We start from the raw sequence: 19,966 nt of genomic DNA, 5'->3' as shown, positions 1-19,966 counted from the left end.
GCAGGTTAATCTGGACTTGTTTTATATATAAAGTGTCATAAAGGCACCAAACATTACAGCTAATAGGTCTTCTCATATGCCGCTGCTCTTTAAAAAAAAAGAATGTTCCTTTTGTTTCTTCTTTGGTCCACAAAATGAATACAAACGATGAACCAGAGGACGATCGTATTACCCCAGCGTTACTTTTAAAGGACTGCTCACACAGATTGGAATGCTCCATCAGTGTGCACATATTCATCACTCCTTTTACTTGTTTTTTTAGAAAGTGTATTTCAAAGCAGTCCTCCGTCCGTTCCCCATTCCACGTCGCGACGGCGGTCGGGGGGGGGGAAAACAAATGGGAATTCCGAGAATAAGTTCCGGCAACACATGTTGAAATGCCTGCGCCGGCTCGACAGACAGGTCGGGCTGTCCCAGGCTGCCAGATGGCAGACGGCCTTCAAAGCCACCGACATGTGAAGCGGCACTCATCAATATCTACATATGAGGAATGGATGAATCGACTGTGTGCAGTGTGAACGGGTCAATCACTCGTTCTCATTTGGTTGTGGACTCATTTCTGTCTGGCAGCTGGCGGCTGAAGAGAAGAGAGTTGGTTTAGACGGTAAGACGCTGCACATGGTCCCCTGATAAAACCCGACTAAGAACACACTGTGCACATTCTGAGCCGCCTCACCCAGTGAAACACCAGCACAACACACACCAAACACATCTGGAAAGTTTATTTTCCACCACAATCATCCGACTCTGCAGTGAACAGCGGCTGCTCACAAACAAAACACCCAATGGATGTTTCAAAAGAAAAGGAAAATATAGGTTTGTAAAGTACTTCAGCTGATGACTCATATACTGTAATATATATATATATATGAACTGATTACTGGTGCGTGACACACAGTCCTCAGAGAGACTCTCTCATCGCTGCTGCGTGTGATTAACTGTACAGAGAGAAATCAAACACAGGTAAAGCAAGATGGGAGGAATTGCTCCACACGTCAGTGATGGACAAATCAATAGTACAATGACAGGAACGTGGTATTTAAGGAGCCTGTGGAGTATCCTGGATGCAGACGGTAATACTAAACACAAATACCTTCAGTTCAAAAGGTTTATCGTTTACCGATGAGAATCTTCAGCCAAATGGGTTTTGGCTTGGCGTGTGTTTGTTTATCAATTCATGTGGTCCAAAAATGAATAGATGTACACAAATAAATAGTTAAAATCCCAAACTGAAAACAGGGTTTGCACCAAAGGACTTACATTAATGTGACGTAAAAACTTCATAAAATATTCAATGATTCAATTTGGTCGGAGGTCAAAAGGCGGCGTGCCGTGGTCGATGGGGGTCTCAGAGAGCAAGCTGGCCTAAACATGGACAAGATTACAATCAGTAGCTTTATAAAGTGACATTTATCATTACCATTCAGAAACCCAATAATGAGAAGATATACTTACATAACGGTCGAGGGCTCCCTAACACGGGCTAATACACACGAGATAAATTGCTCAAATAGAGCTCACGAAGTTCAAGGATGGTAATAAAACCAAGAGTTTATATCCTGCACCCCAAAGCAATGGGGTCTTGATTGTGCACTGCAATATCTTATTGCCTGCAAAATATAAGACACTCTATATTCCCATTATTAGAAAACCAGAATTGAAAAACAGGAAAACAAATCTCAGAATCATGATTATCAGTAAGGAGGAAATTTGAAAACAAACCAACAAACGGACAAAATAAAATATTCATTTCATTTTTCCGTTTCAAATCAAGCACACTGATGAAAATCAATAATCTTTCTAAATACATAAATTAACATTCATATGTGAATCAACACTTCAAGCAGTAGCGTCATCAAAGTGTAATGTGGGAGGAGGATGTGTGAACGTCAGTCAGCATTGGCTGGCGGATAGCGTAGTAGCAAAGTTCTGAGGTCGTGAGTGGATCATCAGAACCAAGTATCATTAAAAGACAGCCCTCGGCTCCGGGGTCCTGGGAGGAGCTAAGGCTGCTGAGTCGCCCGTCTCACGGAGGGAAATCTCTGGGCGAATGATATCAAGACATTTGTAGCAGAATCAACGAATAGGAATCATACAAATATTCAAAATATGAACAGATTTCTGCTGCTGGTGAAAGGCCCGTCATAGCGGTCATCAAACATTTGAGTTAAATATTGGAAATGTTGTGAATTTATGTTACAAAAATATTTTGATTTCTTTTCGATGCGTGTGCTTTGTTCTCCTCTGAGTGAACCTTTTGTGCCACAACAGTGTTGTTGGTGACGCGTCACGGCAGAGAGCACCTGAGCGACACGCCACGCAGGAACCTCCTCTGGTTTAAGGCCGGAGGCTGTGTTGCATCTGGCGGCTTCCGATACCATGGCAACGATCCTTTGACTGCGTCGTCACGGAGACTGTTTGAGAGCACCTGTCGGCTTCGTCATGAGAGCTCACAGTGTGTTAGGCGGGATACAGGTACAGTTTTGGGAGGATAGTAAAAAGACTGTTGGCCCTGAGGAGAATCCAAAACCACTTCCTGTTTCTGAGATTCCGAGCGGCTGAGTGTGTGCTGGCGCAGGTTCGGAGGTCGTTGGAACCGATGAATGTCTTTACCCTCGCACTCTAATAACGGGCCGTTTCCGAGAGGACAATGCTGATTTCAGTGCAACATACCACATTGCAGAGCGAGCTGCGAGCTAACTGTGATATAGCTACCACCGACATTTGCAATAGAACGACCATAAAGGTACATGAGACTCTCGAGTACAAGAGGTGTTACAATCCTACTTCATATGCTCCGCCTCCCATCTCCACACTTACACCACTCACTGATAATCACCACGACGGTAACCGAGATCCACCACTTCACCCAGTCCGGACGGGCGTCTCTTCCCCAGTGCTCAGTAACACACAGACACAAGTTGTGACGTACTGAGGGCAAAACTAACGGAACTTATCAAGACATTCAGCCCCAAAGTTACTCGCTGGCTTCGGTGCAAAATCGAGGTCACAGTCCCTAAAACTTACAACATGGCTCAACAAAGGACATTTTCTTTCGGGGGTAATTGTCTCCGTTTTTCCTGATTGTTCACGGTCCTCCAAGGTCGCAGCAGAGGGCATCTTCTGCTTCAGAAGAACGTTCTCCGTGGACTCTCCGCCCTTTTCACATGCCGCCTCTGCAGGGACAGGAGACCTTTCAAGCGGCGGTACCGACTTTGGAAAAGGTCACGAGCGAACTAAACGATTCTGTGAATGCACCAAATTAAAGTACCAGAGTTCATGTTCCCTGAACTTCGACACGTCTTCTCCGGATGTTGCGGTTCCGGGCGGAGGCCATCCGCCCGGCCCTCACGATGCTGCGATAGGTCTTGATGATGTCTTTGATCTGCCTTCTGCAGATGGGGCAGCAGGCGTGGGACATCTTCTTGAGTTTGAGGCCGCAGGTGTAGCACAGACACATGTGTCCACAGGCGTAGATCACCGTGTCCACGCTGTTCTCGTAGCAGATGGAGCACTCGTCGGACCACGGCGATGGAAACGTCGGGGACTTGGGGAGGCTGACGGGGGAATTTGGGGATGTTCCTGGGGAGACATTGAAATAAGATTTTTTATTTATTTCAGCCACAAAAAAAAGACGGAGTAGAAAAAAACATTCAACATGAATCTTATGTTTGTTTGTTTGAAGCTTGTTGACGGCGGTTCTCTACGACTGTAGAAACCATCGACTAACGACACGTTCTCTGGCCCCGATCTCCGGTTCCCCTTTGTACATACACACGGCCTCTTCTCACCTGAAGAAGCTCTGGTTTTACTTTAGCGACTAAGGTACGTTCAAATAAGTCACTTTGTTTACGTAACTGGTGATTTATGGACGCTAAGTTACAGAACAGAACCACATGAAAATAAATAAACAAATCAGAACTTTGCAGACGGGACATCTTCTTTGACCGACAGCGTCGTGAATGAAGTGAAACTAAATGGCGACTTGATAATCAGGCTGAAAACAGGATGTTGTTTAATCAGGTTTACGTTGAAAAAACACATCCTACATTTCCATAACATCGCCATGTGAACAAACACGGCCCGACGCCCAGCGGCAGTGGAACCAAGACGTGCTGGCTCTTGTTCCTAACTGCTGCAGGATGACATCTGCTCGCCGTCCCATCATGGTTTCTCCTCCCACCCCTGTGAAACCCTGATGCTGAGCTGCTGCAGCGTTATCCGCTCATGTCGGGTCTACCTACCTCCCAGTGAGCTGCAGCACGCGGCGGGCACAGGCCTCGCTCAGCACCAGATCGGGCTGCCGCTGCCCAGGCGCTGGGCGTGTGCGGAGAGGAGGAGGGCGAGCTGGGGTTGGACGAGGACCGCGGATCCCGAGGTGAGTGGAGCCTAGTGGAGCAGATGAAGGGAGGATGAGAGGTTCGTTTGCTCCAACTCCAATTCCTTCAGGAACCAGCAACCACTTTACTGGTGGCGGTTGCAATAGTCAGAATTTGATCCGTGCAGGCTGACCGGCGTGGTGGGGCGACTGCGGCTCAGTGGTTTGCAGGTCTGTCTTTCAATCAGGGGGTTGGCAGTTCAATCCCCGCCCTAGTTGATGCGTCCTTGAGCAAAACACTTAACTCTGAATTGCTCCCTGGAGCTGTGTCGACGGTGTATGAAAGCAACATGATTGTAAATCGCTTTGGATAAAAGCGCCAGCTAAATGAAACGTAATGTGACAGAAGGTAACAAAGACAAATATCACAGAGAAGGAAATGAGTCGTGAGAGCGGAGGAGAACACTGGAAGCCAAATAGGAAGACTCCATCCATGTAGTGCTCTCTAAGCAGGTTAATCTGGACTTGTTTTATATATAAAGTGTCATAAAGGCACCAAACATTACAGCTCATAGGTCTTCTCATATGCCGCTGCTCTTTAAAAAAAAAGAATGTTCCTTTTGTTTCTTCTTTGGTCCACAAAATAAATACAAACGATGAACCAGAGGACGATCGTATTACTAGCGTTACTTTTAAAGGACTGCTCACACAGATTGGAATGCTCCATCAGTGTGCACATATTCATCACTCCTTTTACTTGTTTTTTTAGAAAGTGTATTTCAAAGCAGTCCTCCGTCCGTTCCCCATTCCACGTCGCGACGGCGGTCGGGGGGGGGGAAAACAAATGGGAATTCCGAGAATAAGTTCCGGCAACACATGTTGAAATGCCTGCGCCGGCTCGACAGACAGGTCGGGCTGTCCCAGGCTGCCAGATGGCAGACGGCCTTCAAAGCCACCGACATGTGAAGCGGCACTCATCAATATCTACATATGAGGAATGGATGAATCGACTGTGTGCAGTGTGAACGGGTCAATCACTCGTTCTCATTTGGTTGTGGACTCATTTCTGTCTGGCAGCTGGCGGGTGAAGAGAAGAGAGTTGGTTTAGACGGTAAGACGCTGCACATGTCTCTCAGCTGTTGGGAGACCAACAAACGGATCTGGAGGTGGAGTAAATATTAGACTACAAACTTGTCAGGTGGCCAGAAACTCATCTCCGGTTGAATGTGTGTCTCTTTGCGAGGACATTACACGTAGCTTTAAAAAGTCAATTTTGCCCAAAAGGACATTATCATCAGGGGTGCTTTATCCTAATAATAGAATATGCCAGTAGGTCCCTGATGTCAGTTGTGGTATGCTCTGTCATCTGGAATAACTTTCTATAGAGTACCATCACAGATAAACCAGCGCCACCCAAATAGCCAACAAATGAAGATATAAATGAGCTGTCTGGTAGAGCAAGCGTGTCATCGCCAACTAAGAATTCCCATCAAATGCTTTGCTGCGTCTCGGCGTGACTGCAGATAACTTTAATTACCTTCCCTGAAGCTCACTGTCAGAAAATAGCACACGAGCAACTGCATCAGAAGTCAGCTGCTCTGTGCTCTGATTTCAGTGGGGAACCTTTCATTCTCCCGGAGTCTCCATCAACACTGACCAGTAACACCATGACCAGTGTCCCAGCAGCCCTCTCTGCTGCCATCTGTGCCAGCAGTCTGATCAATACAACGGATGCCCGGGGGCCATTTTTCAATGGTGCCAAACAATAATGGAGTCGCTGGAATTCAGAGCGAATCGATGTTGTACTGTATGAGCTCATAAAGAGCTGCTCGTGTCTCTTGACCTTTGACTCTTCGGTGTGGCGTGTCTCAGGATGCTTTGTTTGCATACCGGGGGTTGCCCCGCTGCTCCTGGCCCCTCAGAGTGTGTGTGTGTGTGTGTGTGTGTGTTTATGATCGGTGCTGTGTGTGACGTGATGCAACGGGTCATCTGGAGCGCACTGCTCTGCCCACAGCCTATGAATAGATACGAGACCAGTAGAAGCGAAGGAGACGCCTGGTTCAGGCCTTTTCCAAACAACTCTTCACGAGTTAAAATGAGTGTGTTTGTTGCGTGACTAAGTTACGTACTAGATGTACGCAACATATTCACTTAATTACTCTATTTCCACGGGACATGACTAGTGGTCTCCTGGGTGAAAGTCCTGTGTTAAACTACATCGCTTTGTGCTAAATATAAATATGGATCATAATAATATGTTGCTTGTGCAAACAACCTGTATGCTTTTAGTCTCATTTCAAACTACACCAGTCACAACTATCAGTGCGTTTACATGATGGTATAATTCGAATCTTGCTTTAGTCGGACTATGCTATCTTTTGGGGGATCTGCTGTTATCCCAATATACATGGCAGTGAGTAATTCGAATCATTGGCCGAAAGCATGTCATATCCGATACGATAGGTGGCGCTGTTTTCATTACAACTCGTGGTGATACAGCCATTTCCGCTTGACCTCTTCACCACTACCAACAACAACAACAACAACATCAACATTTCGAGAAAGAACCATGAACTTTAGTATGTTCGACTCCTTCAATACATTAAGCATAAATTCTGTCTGCTCTTCGGTCCAGAAATGTGTGGTGGCTCTTGTGTTCTCCATAGCGTTGTTTGTTTGTTTTCTGCCGGCCAGGCTCCCGGCAGTGACAACTTATCATCTCTTTCGACTTCCGGGTCACGATATGGGAGGGAGGGAGGAGGGCGGCGGGATCTCAAGCATGCGCAAAGACACAAACTCCAGTTCCTAATCCAATTCACCGTTACATGCCGCGATAGTCGAATTATCAACCGGATCGGATCGAGTTATCCAGGGGTGTTAATCGGATCGTAGTCGGACCGCACATAGTCGAACAAAGGTGTTTACATGAAACGGATAATTCGATTTCAGTCCGACTAAGCCAGTTATTCGAATGCATGTAAACACGGTCTATGTCTCATGTTGAATCTCTTGTCTTACAGCTTGAATCTGAGTGATCGCTGAGTTCAACCACACTAAAGAAAAAAGTCACAGGTCAAACAGATCACACAGCTTAAAGACAGGTTTAGCCCCATTATCTTAACCACTTTATTTAGTAAAGACATACCGGGAATGCGAAGGAGTGACACACATAGACGCCATGTAGGCTCTGGTCGGGTAGATCACAGTAACCCCGCCCTAAAGCAGACCCTGCTTTAGTCTGTTTGACTCTAAATTAACCATAATTCACTAAATGAACATCATGCTGTATTAAAGAAGACTTCAAACTAGAGATTGAGATTGTCGGCTTGTTTCTGACAAAGACCCCAAACACCAGAAATGGGGTTTGTTGTCGTTGCTATTTTAGCATGCTAAAGCATTCAACAGGAGCAGCAAGACAAAACTCACTCTCCAAGGTGCTGCTGCACTCCTCATGTTTCACCTTCCATCGGATCACTGAAAGGTTATTTGGGAGTTTTTCCTGGTCCGATGTGAGGTTTTGGGGCAGGGATGTCTATGTGTGTAACAAATTTGTAATTTGTGAAATTGGGCTATAAAAATAAACTGAATTGAATTGAATTGAATCACTTGGAGCCCGATCACCCTGCGGCCCTTTAAAACCAGCGGTTCCTCGCTGGAACCGAGCACTCTTTATCTCTTTCCTCTCTCTCTCCCCCTCCTCCCCTCCCTCTCGTTGTCCATCTCTCCCTGTTAATCCCCCTGGCAGGCGAGCACCTCCCACCCAGGGCAGCTGAGGCAGATCTGTGCTGCCGCGCCTTGATGCCGCCGCTACATCAAACAGACCTGTGTGAACAGCTGCCCGCCCGACGCCACGTCTCCGCTGCTAACTACTTCAGCCGTGCGTCCATCTTTAGCCTCGATGGGAGCGATGCAGAGTATGTGACGGTGTATGCCGGGTGGAGGACGGTGGAGGGCCGGGGGGCTTAGTGCACGTATGTGTGCAGCAGGATCACGGCCTCCAAGCTCGTGCGAGCACCAGATTTGGGTCACTTTTTACAAGCTATTAGGAGGGAAGGGGTTAAAACACTTAACATGCCACAGAAAGAATGGAGGGAGAAGAGTGGAAGCAAACATTCCAATTGAGCCTCTCTTGTTCTGAGGTATCGGGACAAATGTGGCTCAGCTTTGCCGTGTGCATGCGTTCAGATGGGATGAGAGGACGGCAGCTCTGAGAATAGCAGTCTAAGGTCACGGCTCCCTGCTGCACACAACGTTAACGTCTCCTCAGTCTGCGGTGAAAGATATTATCTCCAGAGTCAAAGGGGCTGTTTTGGAAGGGAGGACCCGGTCGCACATCCCTGAGCCGTTCATCACTTTAATAGCTGCGGGGAGGGGAGTGTGTTTGCTTCCATACTTGTGTGTGAACGCTTGTTTACATGCAGTAAGACGTCTCTGAACTTTAACATGACACGCACCCCTCACTTCTCACTCAATTCATCTTTTGTCAGCAGCGATGCTTGTAGGCCGGTAGCTGCCATGAGTGTCTGAGGCTCCTCCCCCACCCCAGTCTGTCACATGACCTTTCTGTATCACCAACAGGAGGTCTCTGACAGTTGAACCCAGACTTCCTCTCTCATGATGTCAATCTCTCAAGGAATATACAATATAAACCAACCACCTGCAGTGTGCATAACGCTGGACAAATAAACTGGAAGAAGCTGCTTCAAGTCTCAGGCCACGAGGAACACGTGGCAAAGGATGTAAAAGGACTGCAAACTCCTCCGGCACAGGAAGTGGATGAATGTCTCATTATTTATTGTTAGTATTCTCAGAGGAAGATGCTGTTGAACGTCGGTCACACATCAGGCCGTGGCGTTCCTTCAGCATTCAAATCTGAACATTCACATTTAGGTCAAAGTTTGTGTGACAAAGCCCGCCCTTCTAGGACGATGGGAGGTCTCTGATACTGAATTAATATAGAACACATGTGTAACCTCTGGCTCTATTTTGATAATTATAACCCAAGTTTATTGACTAGTCACCAGGTTCAAATCAAATAGTTCAGTTTTTAAGGGTTTTACTGGTATTTTAACAAAAATCTATTAATAACACACATATTTATAATGAAAAATAATAAACGTTGTTAAGGGGGACAGTCATCCATGTCATTGACACTTGTGGGTAGCTCGCCATCTGATATCAAGTGGTGCTCCAAGTGATCATCTGCTTCTGACCACATCAACAAAACCAGACCTACAAAAGGTCACAAACAACAGTTAATTTAACACAAACAAAATGTTAACAGCATCAACCAAAGCGCTGACACACTCAGGGGAAAACAAAGGAAAAGAAAAACCCCATGCAGCAAAACAAAACGAGAATCTAGCATTTAAACAAAATCTGTTCAGCGCTAAACTAGCATATTGTATAGTCCACAACATAAAATGCACTTAACAGTTAAGCACGTTGCAATCGTACTTCACGCACCGCTATCTGCAAGGGATATAACATGGAAGGCACGTCGTCGGTCACAGACACCATGCTGTCCGGTACGGCAATAAAACAGGAAGTCACCCTCCTTGACCTAGATATTTATCAACACTTGTCCTGGATTGGCCAGTTATATTCTTTGCCTCAATGAGCCAATCAGTGGGTTACACATATCCTTATGCACAGTCTCAATACGCGTTCTTGTCTTTACTTTTGTTCTCGTGGACTCATGAAACGTCATCAGTCGCAGCCCGAGTACATGTTCCAATTCAAAGTCCGCTTCTCGCAAAGCACGGTCAAAATGTGATTTTTCTATTGGATTTTTGGATTATCGGTGAAAATAATCTGCATGTTTTTGTTCAGCAACGTTATCTTTTCTTTTTTTTAAGCCTGATGATGGGCTATAAAGATTTAAGATCTCTTTCAGATTCAACAGGTTATTCCTGTTTTTTGCTTCTTTAAATCGGAGAACAAAACATACACTTCTGCTCAGCGTGTGTTCAACACAGGCCTGATTTCAAACATCGAACCAGAAATGCATTCAGAGGGAACAGGAAGTGTAAATAGTCATTTACACAGAGGTCAGCAGAGACAATCATTGGAGGAGCACACCGTGTCACATGATCAGGCTTCGTCATTAGAGACGTGTGCATGTATATGAGCCTGTGGGATGGCAGTATGCCCTGCAGGGCTACATGTGTGACAATGGAGGGGGTAGAAAGAGGTGAGGAGCACCAAAAAGGACCCAAATTATTACAAATAACCTATTTGAGAGAGAGGGCAAGACAGCAGCCAAGATGACAGTAGGAGAGAGGAGAGAGGAAAGAGGAAAGAGGAGAGAGGAAAGAGGAGAGAGGAAAGAGGAGAGAGGCCTCTGCGGTGCACGAGGATGTGGGTGGGTGAGACGTTTCACTCGAGCATGAACGCGCTGATGGAATCTATAAAACATGTGAAGTGGGTCGCTGCATGGGTGTCCTACTTCCACACCACAAGGCACAAGGTCCCTTCCATGTCTGTCTGTCCAGGTTCAACCGTCACACACTCACGCCAGGGATTTATAAAATAGAGAGAAATGCTGCATGGCATGCGGTCAATGAGCTGCTGCGTCCCGCTGCGGTGGAACTATGAGGGGCATGTCTTTAGCATGGAGAGCTCAGAAAAACACGGATCTGGACTAAATCGCCCGCGTATAAAAAGGTGCATTTTAGTCCCCTATATATATTTCCAGCTGAAGGTCAGCGTGTTGCTCAGAGTGATGCTGAAGCTGAGAGGTTTTTCACGGCGCACTCTCAGCTTACATTCTGACAACATATCACAGAATATATTTAGTTCTTAGTTCTGCAAATGGTTTCTGAGGCACAGTGACACACACTATGCATGTGCATATATCTATAAATAAAGAGACTGAGACACGTACGAAGACAAAGCCAGAATGTGTGTTCACAAGGAAAAAGCAAGTATTACTTCCACAACCATTACTGCCAATAGAACTACTGCACTATTGATTTCATCCACCGACATTACCCTGACCGAGTACTCTTGGCTGACCTGAGCTAACCTGATGCATCCGTTTGAGTATGTTCCTATTAGAAAGGTCCATTACTACCCGCTTTGTTAGAAGTGAGGCCTCTGTGATGACTGCCTTGCGTTGCCATCCTGAAGGCAGAAGCCCACTGGGAGAGCCGAGCTGTCGGCTTTCACATCCCTCACTCTGGGTGGAAGGTAAGGCTCTCATTCAGCTCCACTGAGAGCCAAACCGCTCTGCAGTCAACATGACGCAATAGATCAAGAGCTGACGGAGCCAGATAAGAGATGCTTCCTCATTCAAAGCAGCTGGAAAGTAAAGATGATTCGCCCCTCAGTGGGACTTCTTAGATCTGCTCTGATGATGGAGATGTGCCCCCATTTATATGAACACCTCCCACCAGTTTCATTGTTCTGCGTTTCCTGCGTTGTTGTGCTGCCAAGGCTCTCTGGCTTCACTGATGTTGGTGGAAATGTAGACAGAAAACAGGCCAACATGTAATTGAACTGTAAAACAGGTGATGTCTCTGTGACAAACACAGGATCTAGACATTTAGTATTTTTGAAAAGAAGGTGATGTTTGCTTTGATAAAAGAGAAGATGAAACACAAAAACTAAATTTCTGAAAAACAGAAAGGACAGATGAAGCACGCGGTGGATTAACAGGAGTAGTGGGCCTTCAAAGTCGACTGAAACAAAGGGACACAAATGAAACGTGTGGATTGAGAGGACGCTTTCCTCCTCTCTCCCACTGCTCCACTGAAAGTCATCGGACCCAACTGGACCATACCACCTGCCCAGGTAAGTACAGGGGGAGCTGAACCCAGCAAGCTTCCACATCACACTGAATAATGAACACACCATTATTACAAGATATCTAAGTTGCTGCTCACGTCTCACTCCATCTATGGACACCCATACAAACCAATGACAGGACAGAATATTATACACTGTCATTTCCTGCAGGACTAGCTCACCTGTCCTCCTCCATCTTAACAGAGCCCAGAGGACACACTGAGACAAACCCCAATGTCTTTGATTGATCAGCTGATCTACAACAACAGGCCAGATAGAACGACAACCCATGAAAACAAAGTAACTGGAGTCATTCAACGGAAACACTGGCGGGGCATGAAGGACGGAGCAGACTCACGCTTCCCCTGATGGGATCAGTGGGGGAAATGGAGCGAGGACACCGTGTGCCGAGTAGATCCCTCCACACAGCTACTGCACATTGAAGCTCCCTCATCGTATTGACATGGTTGTCAACGTCACTTTGCCGTCGCTTGTTGTGGGTCGAGCTAACGAAGAGCAACATTATCCCTGAGTGAGCAAAGTGAATCCCCTTTGTCACACGCTCAGAGCCTGGTTTGAAATAGGGCGACAATATGCCATAATGTCACTGGATATCACAATAATGATATGAATTGTGTTAAATAAACTGATGTTAAAGTATACTGCTAAAATGGAACAAATTGCTTGTTGAACTAAAAGAAAGGAAATCATTTAAAGAATAGTTTTATTGACCTCATTCAGCATTGAACTAAATTATAAAGTACATTTGAATCTTTTGTACAAGAGAAAGGTCTGAAGATGTTTTCAGCGTCTGTTTCTCTCTGTCGAGCGAAAGCTTCGGTTGTTCCTCTCTCACCTCTTTTAACCTCTGCTTTCCTTTTCCGCTGCTGTGACTGAAGAACCGCAGGATGTATTTATAGATGCCTCTTCCTCCGCAGACTAACACGTGAGACACCTTCGAAGGACCGGTGCACTTTTGTGCCTCCTAACCGCAGCATTAATGGAAAGGCAGCCTTCACAACTGAACGTGCCACTTTGTATTATTGTATTATACGTCGGCCTTGTTGCCGTCGACCCTTTGCCGTTACCGGGTGGATAAATACAAAAAGATGTTGTCGCTCAAATGCGGTGGCAATTTAGCAAAAATAAATAAATGGGATTTTGCTGACTTCCGTTGGCAGATGTGGGAACAAATGTCATTCAGAATGTCATTCACAGCATGTTGCAGCCCCCCCCCCCCCACACACACACACACACAGGCAAAGTGTCCACCCGCTGAGACATCTCGTCAGCCCTGCTGTGTGCCCCCCTCAGCCTCTCTCCACCTCCGTTCGCACTTCCTGTCTCCCATTCTTCCCGGATCGTGAAGGAGCATCCACTTTTCTCCCCGATCCTATGACAGTTGTAGATACTTCCTGTCTGTAAATATTATGACCCCTCGATGCCGGTCATGACCCCGCCCCCCGGCTGTAATTTCCAAAACGGGGAGGCGCGGTCGGTTCGCCTCGATTGGCATCCTGTCAGAGCGATCAACACTTAGCGTAAATAGATTTTCAACCCCAGGAAGTAAATTAATTCTGCACATAGCTCAGAGGCATCATCAGCGGTGTGCTCAGCCAAACGAAGATCAATATCCTGATCTGTAGGTTCTTGACCCGCAACACTTCGCTGGGCTGAAAGGATTGGGTTTTTTCCAGCATAAATTACTCTTTCAAGTGGGATTATTCACAAGATAAAGCATGCGGTCAAAGAACCAAAGAGCTCATTACTCCCTTTAAGACACTCACAGGAGGTGCTTAACCTTTTTCATCTGGGATACTTGTTTTTTGTCTTTGTCTTTTAAAATGCTCAGCAGCACTTTACTTTAAGCCATATTTAGCTTTTCTGAGATGTAATATTTCATAAATGGTCTATAACAAACTATCATGTAGTATCGTGTAAGCAGATATGAGTACATGTGTAAGTGTGTATTAATGGACAGTACGTGTCAATTATTCTGCTCTGAAGACACATTTTGTCTTATATATTTCCATATACATCTGTCTGTTTATACACTTGCCTCCACATATCCATATCCAGCCCTTTCTCCTAAAAATAACATTCCCAGACAACAAACCCTGCAACACTGGGTTTTTCCCAGATTGTTTGGGACTCGTCATCGTCATCGTGGGCGGAGGGAGGAGCCCGGCTGGATGGACGGGTCAAACACAGAACTTTCATCAAGAAGACTCCTGTTTGTGCCGGTGTGAAATCAAGTCAATGTTGACCTAATTTTAAATGATGTCCATAACTTAAAGGTCCATGTGTGTAGGATATAGAGGGATCGATTAGCAGAAATGGAATACAATATTAATAACTATGCTGGGGTGAAAGTAGATACAAGTTATTGCCGGTAATACTACCCCAAACATTCGTCGCTTCCTTTTATTCTCCTCCAATGTTAATCATCCTCTGTATGTTATTATGTTGGTAGGATGAGGGTTAGATGCTAGATGTGCCACAGAATCATTTCTGAATGTTGACAGAACTTTCAAAATCAGAATATATGTAGTTTAGTTTTAAATCAGAAGAAAATGATAACTCAGTTTATTGACAACAGTTCTGTGGCGGGCACATCCATACTGACACAGGAACTATTTAGAACAATTAAGAGAGCAACGCTCGAGTGTTCAACAGCTTTAAGTTGTTCCGCCATGTTTCTACAGGAGCCCAGAAGGGACAAACCCAACGCTGGCGTTTGTATGTTATGTTCAGGCCACTTTAGCTCTCTGCACGCATCTTTGGCGGATGTTTACAAAAGTGAATCATGTTCAACTCTTTGGTTGGTTTCTGGTGCTAGAAAGTTAAGAGAGGCACTTTGATATCTTTACACATGAAGGTCAGTGCGCTCTTCAGAAACAATACCACCCGGCCCCTGAAAACAGTTGTGTAAGATCTTCTGTGAATGTGTGAAAATAAAACCTGATGATGGCATCATGGAATCATGTTGGCTTGGAAACTACAAATCTATCACAGAAAGTGAGGCCTGACCGACACCAGCTGTTTCTGCCACATGAACAGATGCCGACATACCTGCAAAGCTGGTATATCAGGCGCATTGCGGGCCGGTGGGTTCAATTGGACGGACCAAAAATAGAATCCAGCATCTTTTGACCTTTCTCAGCCTCTCCTGAATCGCTTTGAGTGCAATACTGAATCGCTCCAGTACCCCTGTTATATTTTTACCAAACTCCCGAGTATCTAACTTCACTTACCCAGAATCCTCAGCTGAGTCACGGCCCCATGGAGGCCGAAGAACATCCAGAGTGGGCGGGAGTTGTCCACACACACCTGCATGCCCACATTCGTGCCGTTGTGGCTGAGGAGGACCTCCCCCTCCTGGTTGACCAAGAAGCCCAGGATGTCACTGCTTTGGAGAAGCGTCGGGACGCGACACACCGCCCAAAACTCCTTCCTGTCCACCAGAGCCTCTGGATTGTAGGGCAGGTCGCTGGGGCGCAGCACCGCCGGGTCGCAGGACGTCACGCCGTAGGACAATGAGCCCGAGCGCGCCGGGCTGGACTTGGTGACCTTGATGAAGACGGTCTCCCCAGTGCGCAGGGGCCGGTTGGTGAAGACCAGGGTGCGTTCCTCGCGCGCGTGCTCGGACCGCGCCACCGTCTGCTCGTCCAGCATCTTGATGTGGGCGCCGCGCAGCTGGTGGAAATGGAGGTCGCTCTCCAGGGCGGACGGCAGCAGAGAGGACTGCTGGGAGTTGAGGGAGTTCTGGGGTATGGGGCAGGTGGAGGACGAGGAGGCGGAGGCCAGGTGGAGGGTGTGGCGCTGGGAGTGGTTGTGGCCGTTGCTGCTGTCCTCCTGCTGCAGGTTGAGGTCACACAGGCTGACGGACAGACGGGAGTCGTCAGCTTCCCGCCGGAGAGAAGAGGAGCGCACCGTAGTGAAGGAGCGTGGGCGGAGGCAGTCGGGAGGAACAATCTCGCTGTCTGGAAAGAGAAGGAGACGGAGAGGGAACTTAATGGTGGTCGCGCTGTGTTTTGCCTCAGACATGCGGCGGTGACATTTGCAGGCAGCTGAATCCCTGAACTGTGAGCAAACATGTCTCATAAGAGTTGAATCTGAAGCTTGTCTGACACCAAGATAATGAAATTAAGAGAGAGACATTTAACTTCAGCTGCACAGTTGAATGACATGTAGGTGTCGGTGAGCGAGGAGCAAATTACTTTCCTCAAACTCAATGAAAAACACTCGTGGATGTGCATGTGTGCGAGTGTGTGTGTGTGTGTCGGTTGCATTCCTTGCAATCCGTAGTACAGGATCACTCTACAGCGAGCCATTAATGTCATCCAATACGCGTCTCTAATAGTAAGAGTGGCGCTCGTATGCACACAAATACACACACAATGACTCCACTGATGAGCCTCGACATGGCGCTCAAAATAACACCTCTGAATGTGCCCCCCCCCCCCCCCCCCTCTGGGCCGTGGGTTGAAATTAGCCTGCCGCCCTGACAGAGACCCCCGCTTACTATGAGATTGGGCCGTCCGGGTGCGTGTGTGATGTATGCACATGTGCTTTTGTAGGGACGGAGAGAGGGAACATGAGACGGAGTAGAAAGAGACGCCCCCCCACACACACACACACACACACACACCGGAGGTTCTGGAGAGACCCTCCTTAGCCAAAGCAAGAGGTGCTGGGGAGAAATTGAGACAAAAGTGGGTGGGCGGTGGGGGGATGCCTCCGTCCCAAAAATCCTTTGAAAACTTATAGTAATTTATAGTGTTTTTTTATTCATAAAAACTAACGATTCAAATGATGAAAAGCAAAATAAATATTGTAATTGTATGGATTAAAACTAAATTTAGCATTAGTGGTTTTAATGATGGATCATAATCTGCTTGGAGTTCAGTGGAAACAGATCATAATTACGTACAGATTGTAAAGCCCTCTGAGGCAAATTTGTAATTTGTGTTTCTTGGCTGTACAAAATAAACTGAATTTAATGAAAATTCATCTCTCATATCTATTTATGTTACTGTGAAACACCTCCTTCAAACAACTGGATCTATTCAAGTTTTTCACCAACACCACATTTTATGTGAACGCATCATGATCCCGTTGTCGTTTACCAATTTTCCACGCATCGCAAAGTAACCATTACAGATTACATCACCACATTTGCGTAGATGTTCAATTCATACAATCGTACTTTGATTACAGGCAAGAGCAATACTAAGAGTGAACCTGAGCTTAGCTGGGGGGGGGGGGGGGGGCATGGCTTCTGGCTTCCCGAAAGGAGAGGCCAACTTTGAATGTTGTGTTTACAAACTGCTACCCACAAATGATCTATTATTGTGCCTTTACCTTTTGTAAATGAGCTTAGAAGAAGCTAACGCGAAATCGCTGCTCCCTCAGAGTCGTGTCAGCCGTTAGCTGCTAACGCAGAGCACAATGCTTTGTGATTCTCGTGTAATGGAACTAAGGCCCTGTAGTCGTGCCAATTGTTTTTTCAGAAAGGTATAAAACAGAGAGGACGGTGCCGTTGGCACACAGGGCGGCTCCCACAGACTGCTCATCAACCGTTAAACACCTCGGTGCTCCAGCACTCAGCTGTACCTCCCAGAGGCGAATAGGTGACTAGAGCAACCAGCTGGGGTTTCATCTCCTATTTCCTCTGCGGGGAGATATCCCAGCCAGCAACAAGACGGTGGGCTGTGGGAATGAACACAGCCCGGTGACGTATGGCTGTTAAGTCGCCATTGAACTACTCAATCTGCCTTTCCCTGATGTCATGCCATTTCCTCCGAAAGAGAGAGCCACAGGCTGAAATGAGGCTTTTAATGAAGGAGAGAGGGAAGGCCTCTCCGAGAGCAGCAGGCATGCTGACTCCTCAGCCGCACAACTGATTGGGATGCCGAGCCGGCGGCGGCCCGCTCTCACCGATTTATTGGGGATTTGAATTCCATAACCAAACTAAACTGTATGTGTGTGTATTTTCCAGAGACGGATTCCTCGGCTGACCATCACTCCATCCTAAATTGGATTACGGACGGACAGACTTTGTTGCAAGACCTCCGGGACATGCGGGAGGACCGGAGCTGCTGAAGGGAGGATTACATGTCGCGGGGATAACACCGGATGGGAGGGAGAGCAGAGCGGAGAGCTGGAGTCAGTCAAATCTCTGTGCTCGTCATTCTGACTCTTAAGTCCATGGGATCCTTTAAAAAATATATTTTATCAGCCATTTTCAAAAAGAAGCTTTTCCAAGGGTTTCTGATTCTTTTAAAACATTTTCTTTTACATCATTCCCTTTTCTTCTTCCTTGCTCACTTTTCAAAGAGAAGTCATTTCAAAGCTATTTTGAATTGTGTGCCATGTGTTCTCCTTTTACTACTTTATTCATCAAAGGCTGGGGAGATGGAGGCCCTGTATGTGTTGTTTGCCTTCGGGACAGACAGATGAATGAAAGCACTGGAGAACATTAACCAATGGATTTGAAAAAGCTTGTGTATGTGTATGTGTGTGTGTGTGTGTGTGTGTGTGTGTGTGTGTGTGTGTGTGTGTGTGTGTGTGTGTGTGTGAGCTCACCAGCTGCTGCTCGCTAACCATGGTGCACCTGCGTTTTTAGCCGTTACAATCCTTTTGTCTTATTGGTCCCTTTCAAATCCGCCACTCACAGATGCTCCCTCCCATTGACAAAGGCCAAAATGTTGCACTTCGAAAGCAGCATTAAACAGTGTGTGTGTGTGTGTGTGTGTGTCATGTAGGAGGACATTGTAATGAGACCATGGAAGATGCAGCTGCAGACACTGTGAGCCTGTGAGGGGAGGAGGTTGGGGGGAGGGGTCATCACCTGATTCTTCACTTTTGATTAAATCTCAAACCAAATGTAAGACCTGTTGGACTGAACCATTCATTCATTCATGCAGGGCGGCGTGAGAGTTATGGGTCAGCCCATTTGGAAGGCCTTTTTTTCCTCTCTCTGGATTGGTTATGACTTGAATAATTGAGTACCTGTTGGACTAATTCATCGTAAATGCATGGACAGGGCGGATGCCAGTGAGCAACTTGGCCCTAACCGGCATTGGCTGACTGCTGTAAATGTTTTTGATTAGGGAATAGCCACAAAGCAGGCGAGCTAATGCCATGCCTGGGGAGGTGGATCGAGGCACAGGCTGGCTTAGTGGCTTTTCCTAGCCTGAGCAGACGGAACTCACAAAGGGTTTGAGCCGGGCTGGGGAAAGGGGGGTGGATTTACTCCATCTCACGAACACAATCTATCTCACAAGGCTTATCTTTATCCATTGGCTCTGGAGGGTTTCATCAGATGTCGGCAAAGGTGGAGAGAAAGAGAGGTTGGAACTAGGAAGAGGGAATAAAGAGGTAGAGGGCAGCTTGGAAGAGACAACCAGACATGAGGACAGAAGGTTCAAAGGGAACTGTCCGGATCAGCTGGGAAGGCACAGGCTATAGAAAGGATATCCAGGGAGATTTTAGCGATAAACAGTGCAAGAGAGACAGGGAGACCAAAGGGGCAGCGCACAGCTCAGAGACTGACGAAGCGAGGGAGAGGACGAGACATAAAATGGCAGAGAGAGAGAGAGATGGTAGAGAGAGACATGGTCTTTGTGCTAGATGTTTGAGATTTTCTTTATTCCCTGGCGTTGGCCCAATCCCTCGTCCTGATCGGGCTGGGCGGCTTTGAACCCTGGGCTTTTGGAAAGATCAGCAGGCTCCCGAGGCGACACATGGCAATAACAAAGTGTCAGGCAAAATGCCCGGTAAGTCACAAAAGCTCTGTCCCTTAGGTCATCGGCAGAATCCAGCATGTGTCTGCCCCCTCCTCCCCCTAGCCCTCCC

At 46.8% G+C, this 19,966-nt stretch overlaps 1 protein-coding gene across 5 annotated transcripts in view; it reads right to left on the bottom strand.

The window, feature by feature from the left end:
• Nucleotides 1–19,966, bottom strand: part of neurl1aa (neuralized E3 ubiquitin protein ligase 1Aa) — a 130,186-nt gene that overhangs the window by 79,331 nt on the left and 30,889 nt on the right. For all 5 annotated transcript variants that reach the window (XM_056409410.1, XM_056409409.1, XM_056409411.1 and 2 more), the window contains one exon: nt 15,361–16,089. In XM_056409410.1, coding sequence (XP_056265385.1) covers nt 15,361–16,089 — 729 coding nt within the window. The remainder of the gene's footprint in view (nt 1–15,360; nt 16,090–19,966) is intronic.

Source organism: Pseudoliparis swirei, chromosome 24 (genome assembly GCF_029220125.1).
Source record: "Pseudoliparis swirei isolate HS2019 ecotype Mariana Trench chromosome 24, NWPU_hadal_v1, whole genome shotgun sequence".
NCBI classification, from domain to species: Eukaryota; Metazoa; Chordata; class Actinopteri; order Perciformes; family Liparidae; genus Pseudoliparis; species Pseudoliparis swirei.
The sequence above is the reverse complement of the archived record's forward strand: the minus strand, read 5'-3'. Positions and strand labels throughout refer to the sequence as shown.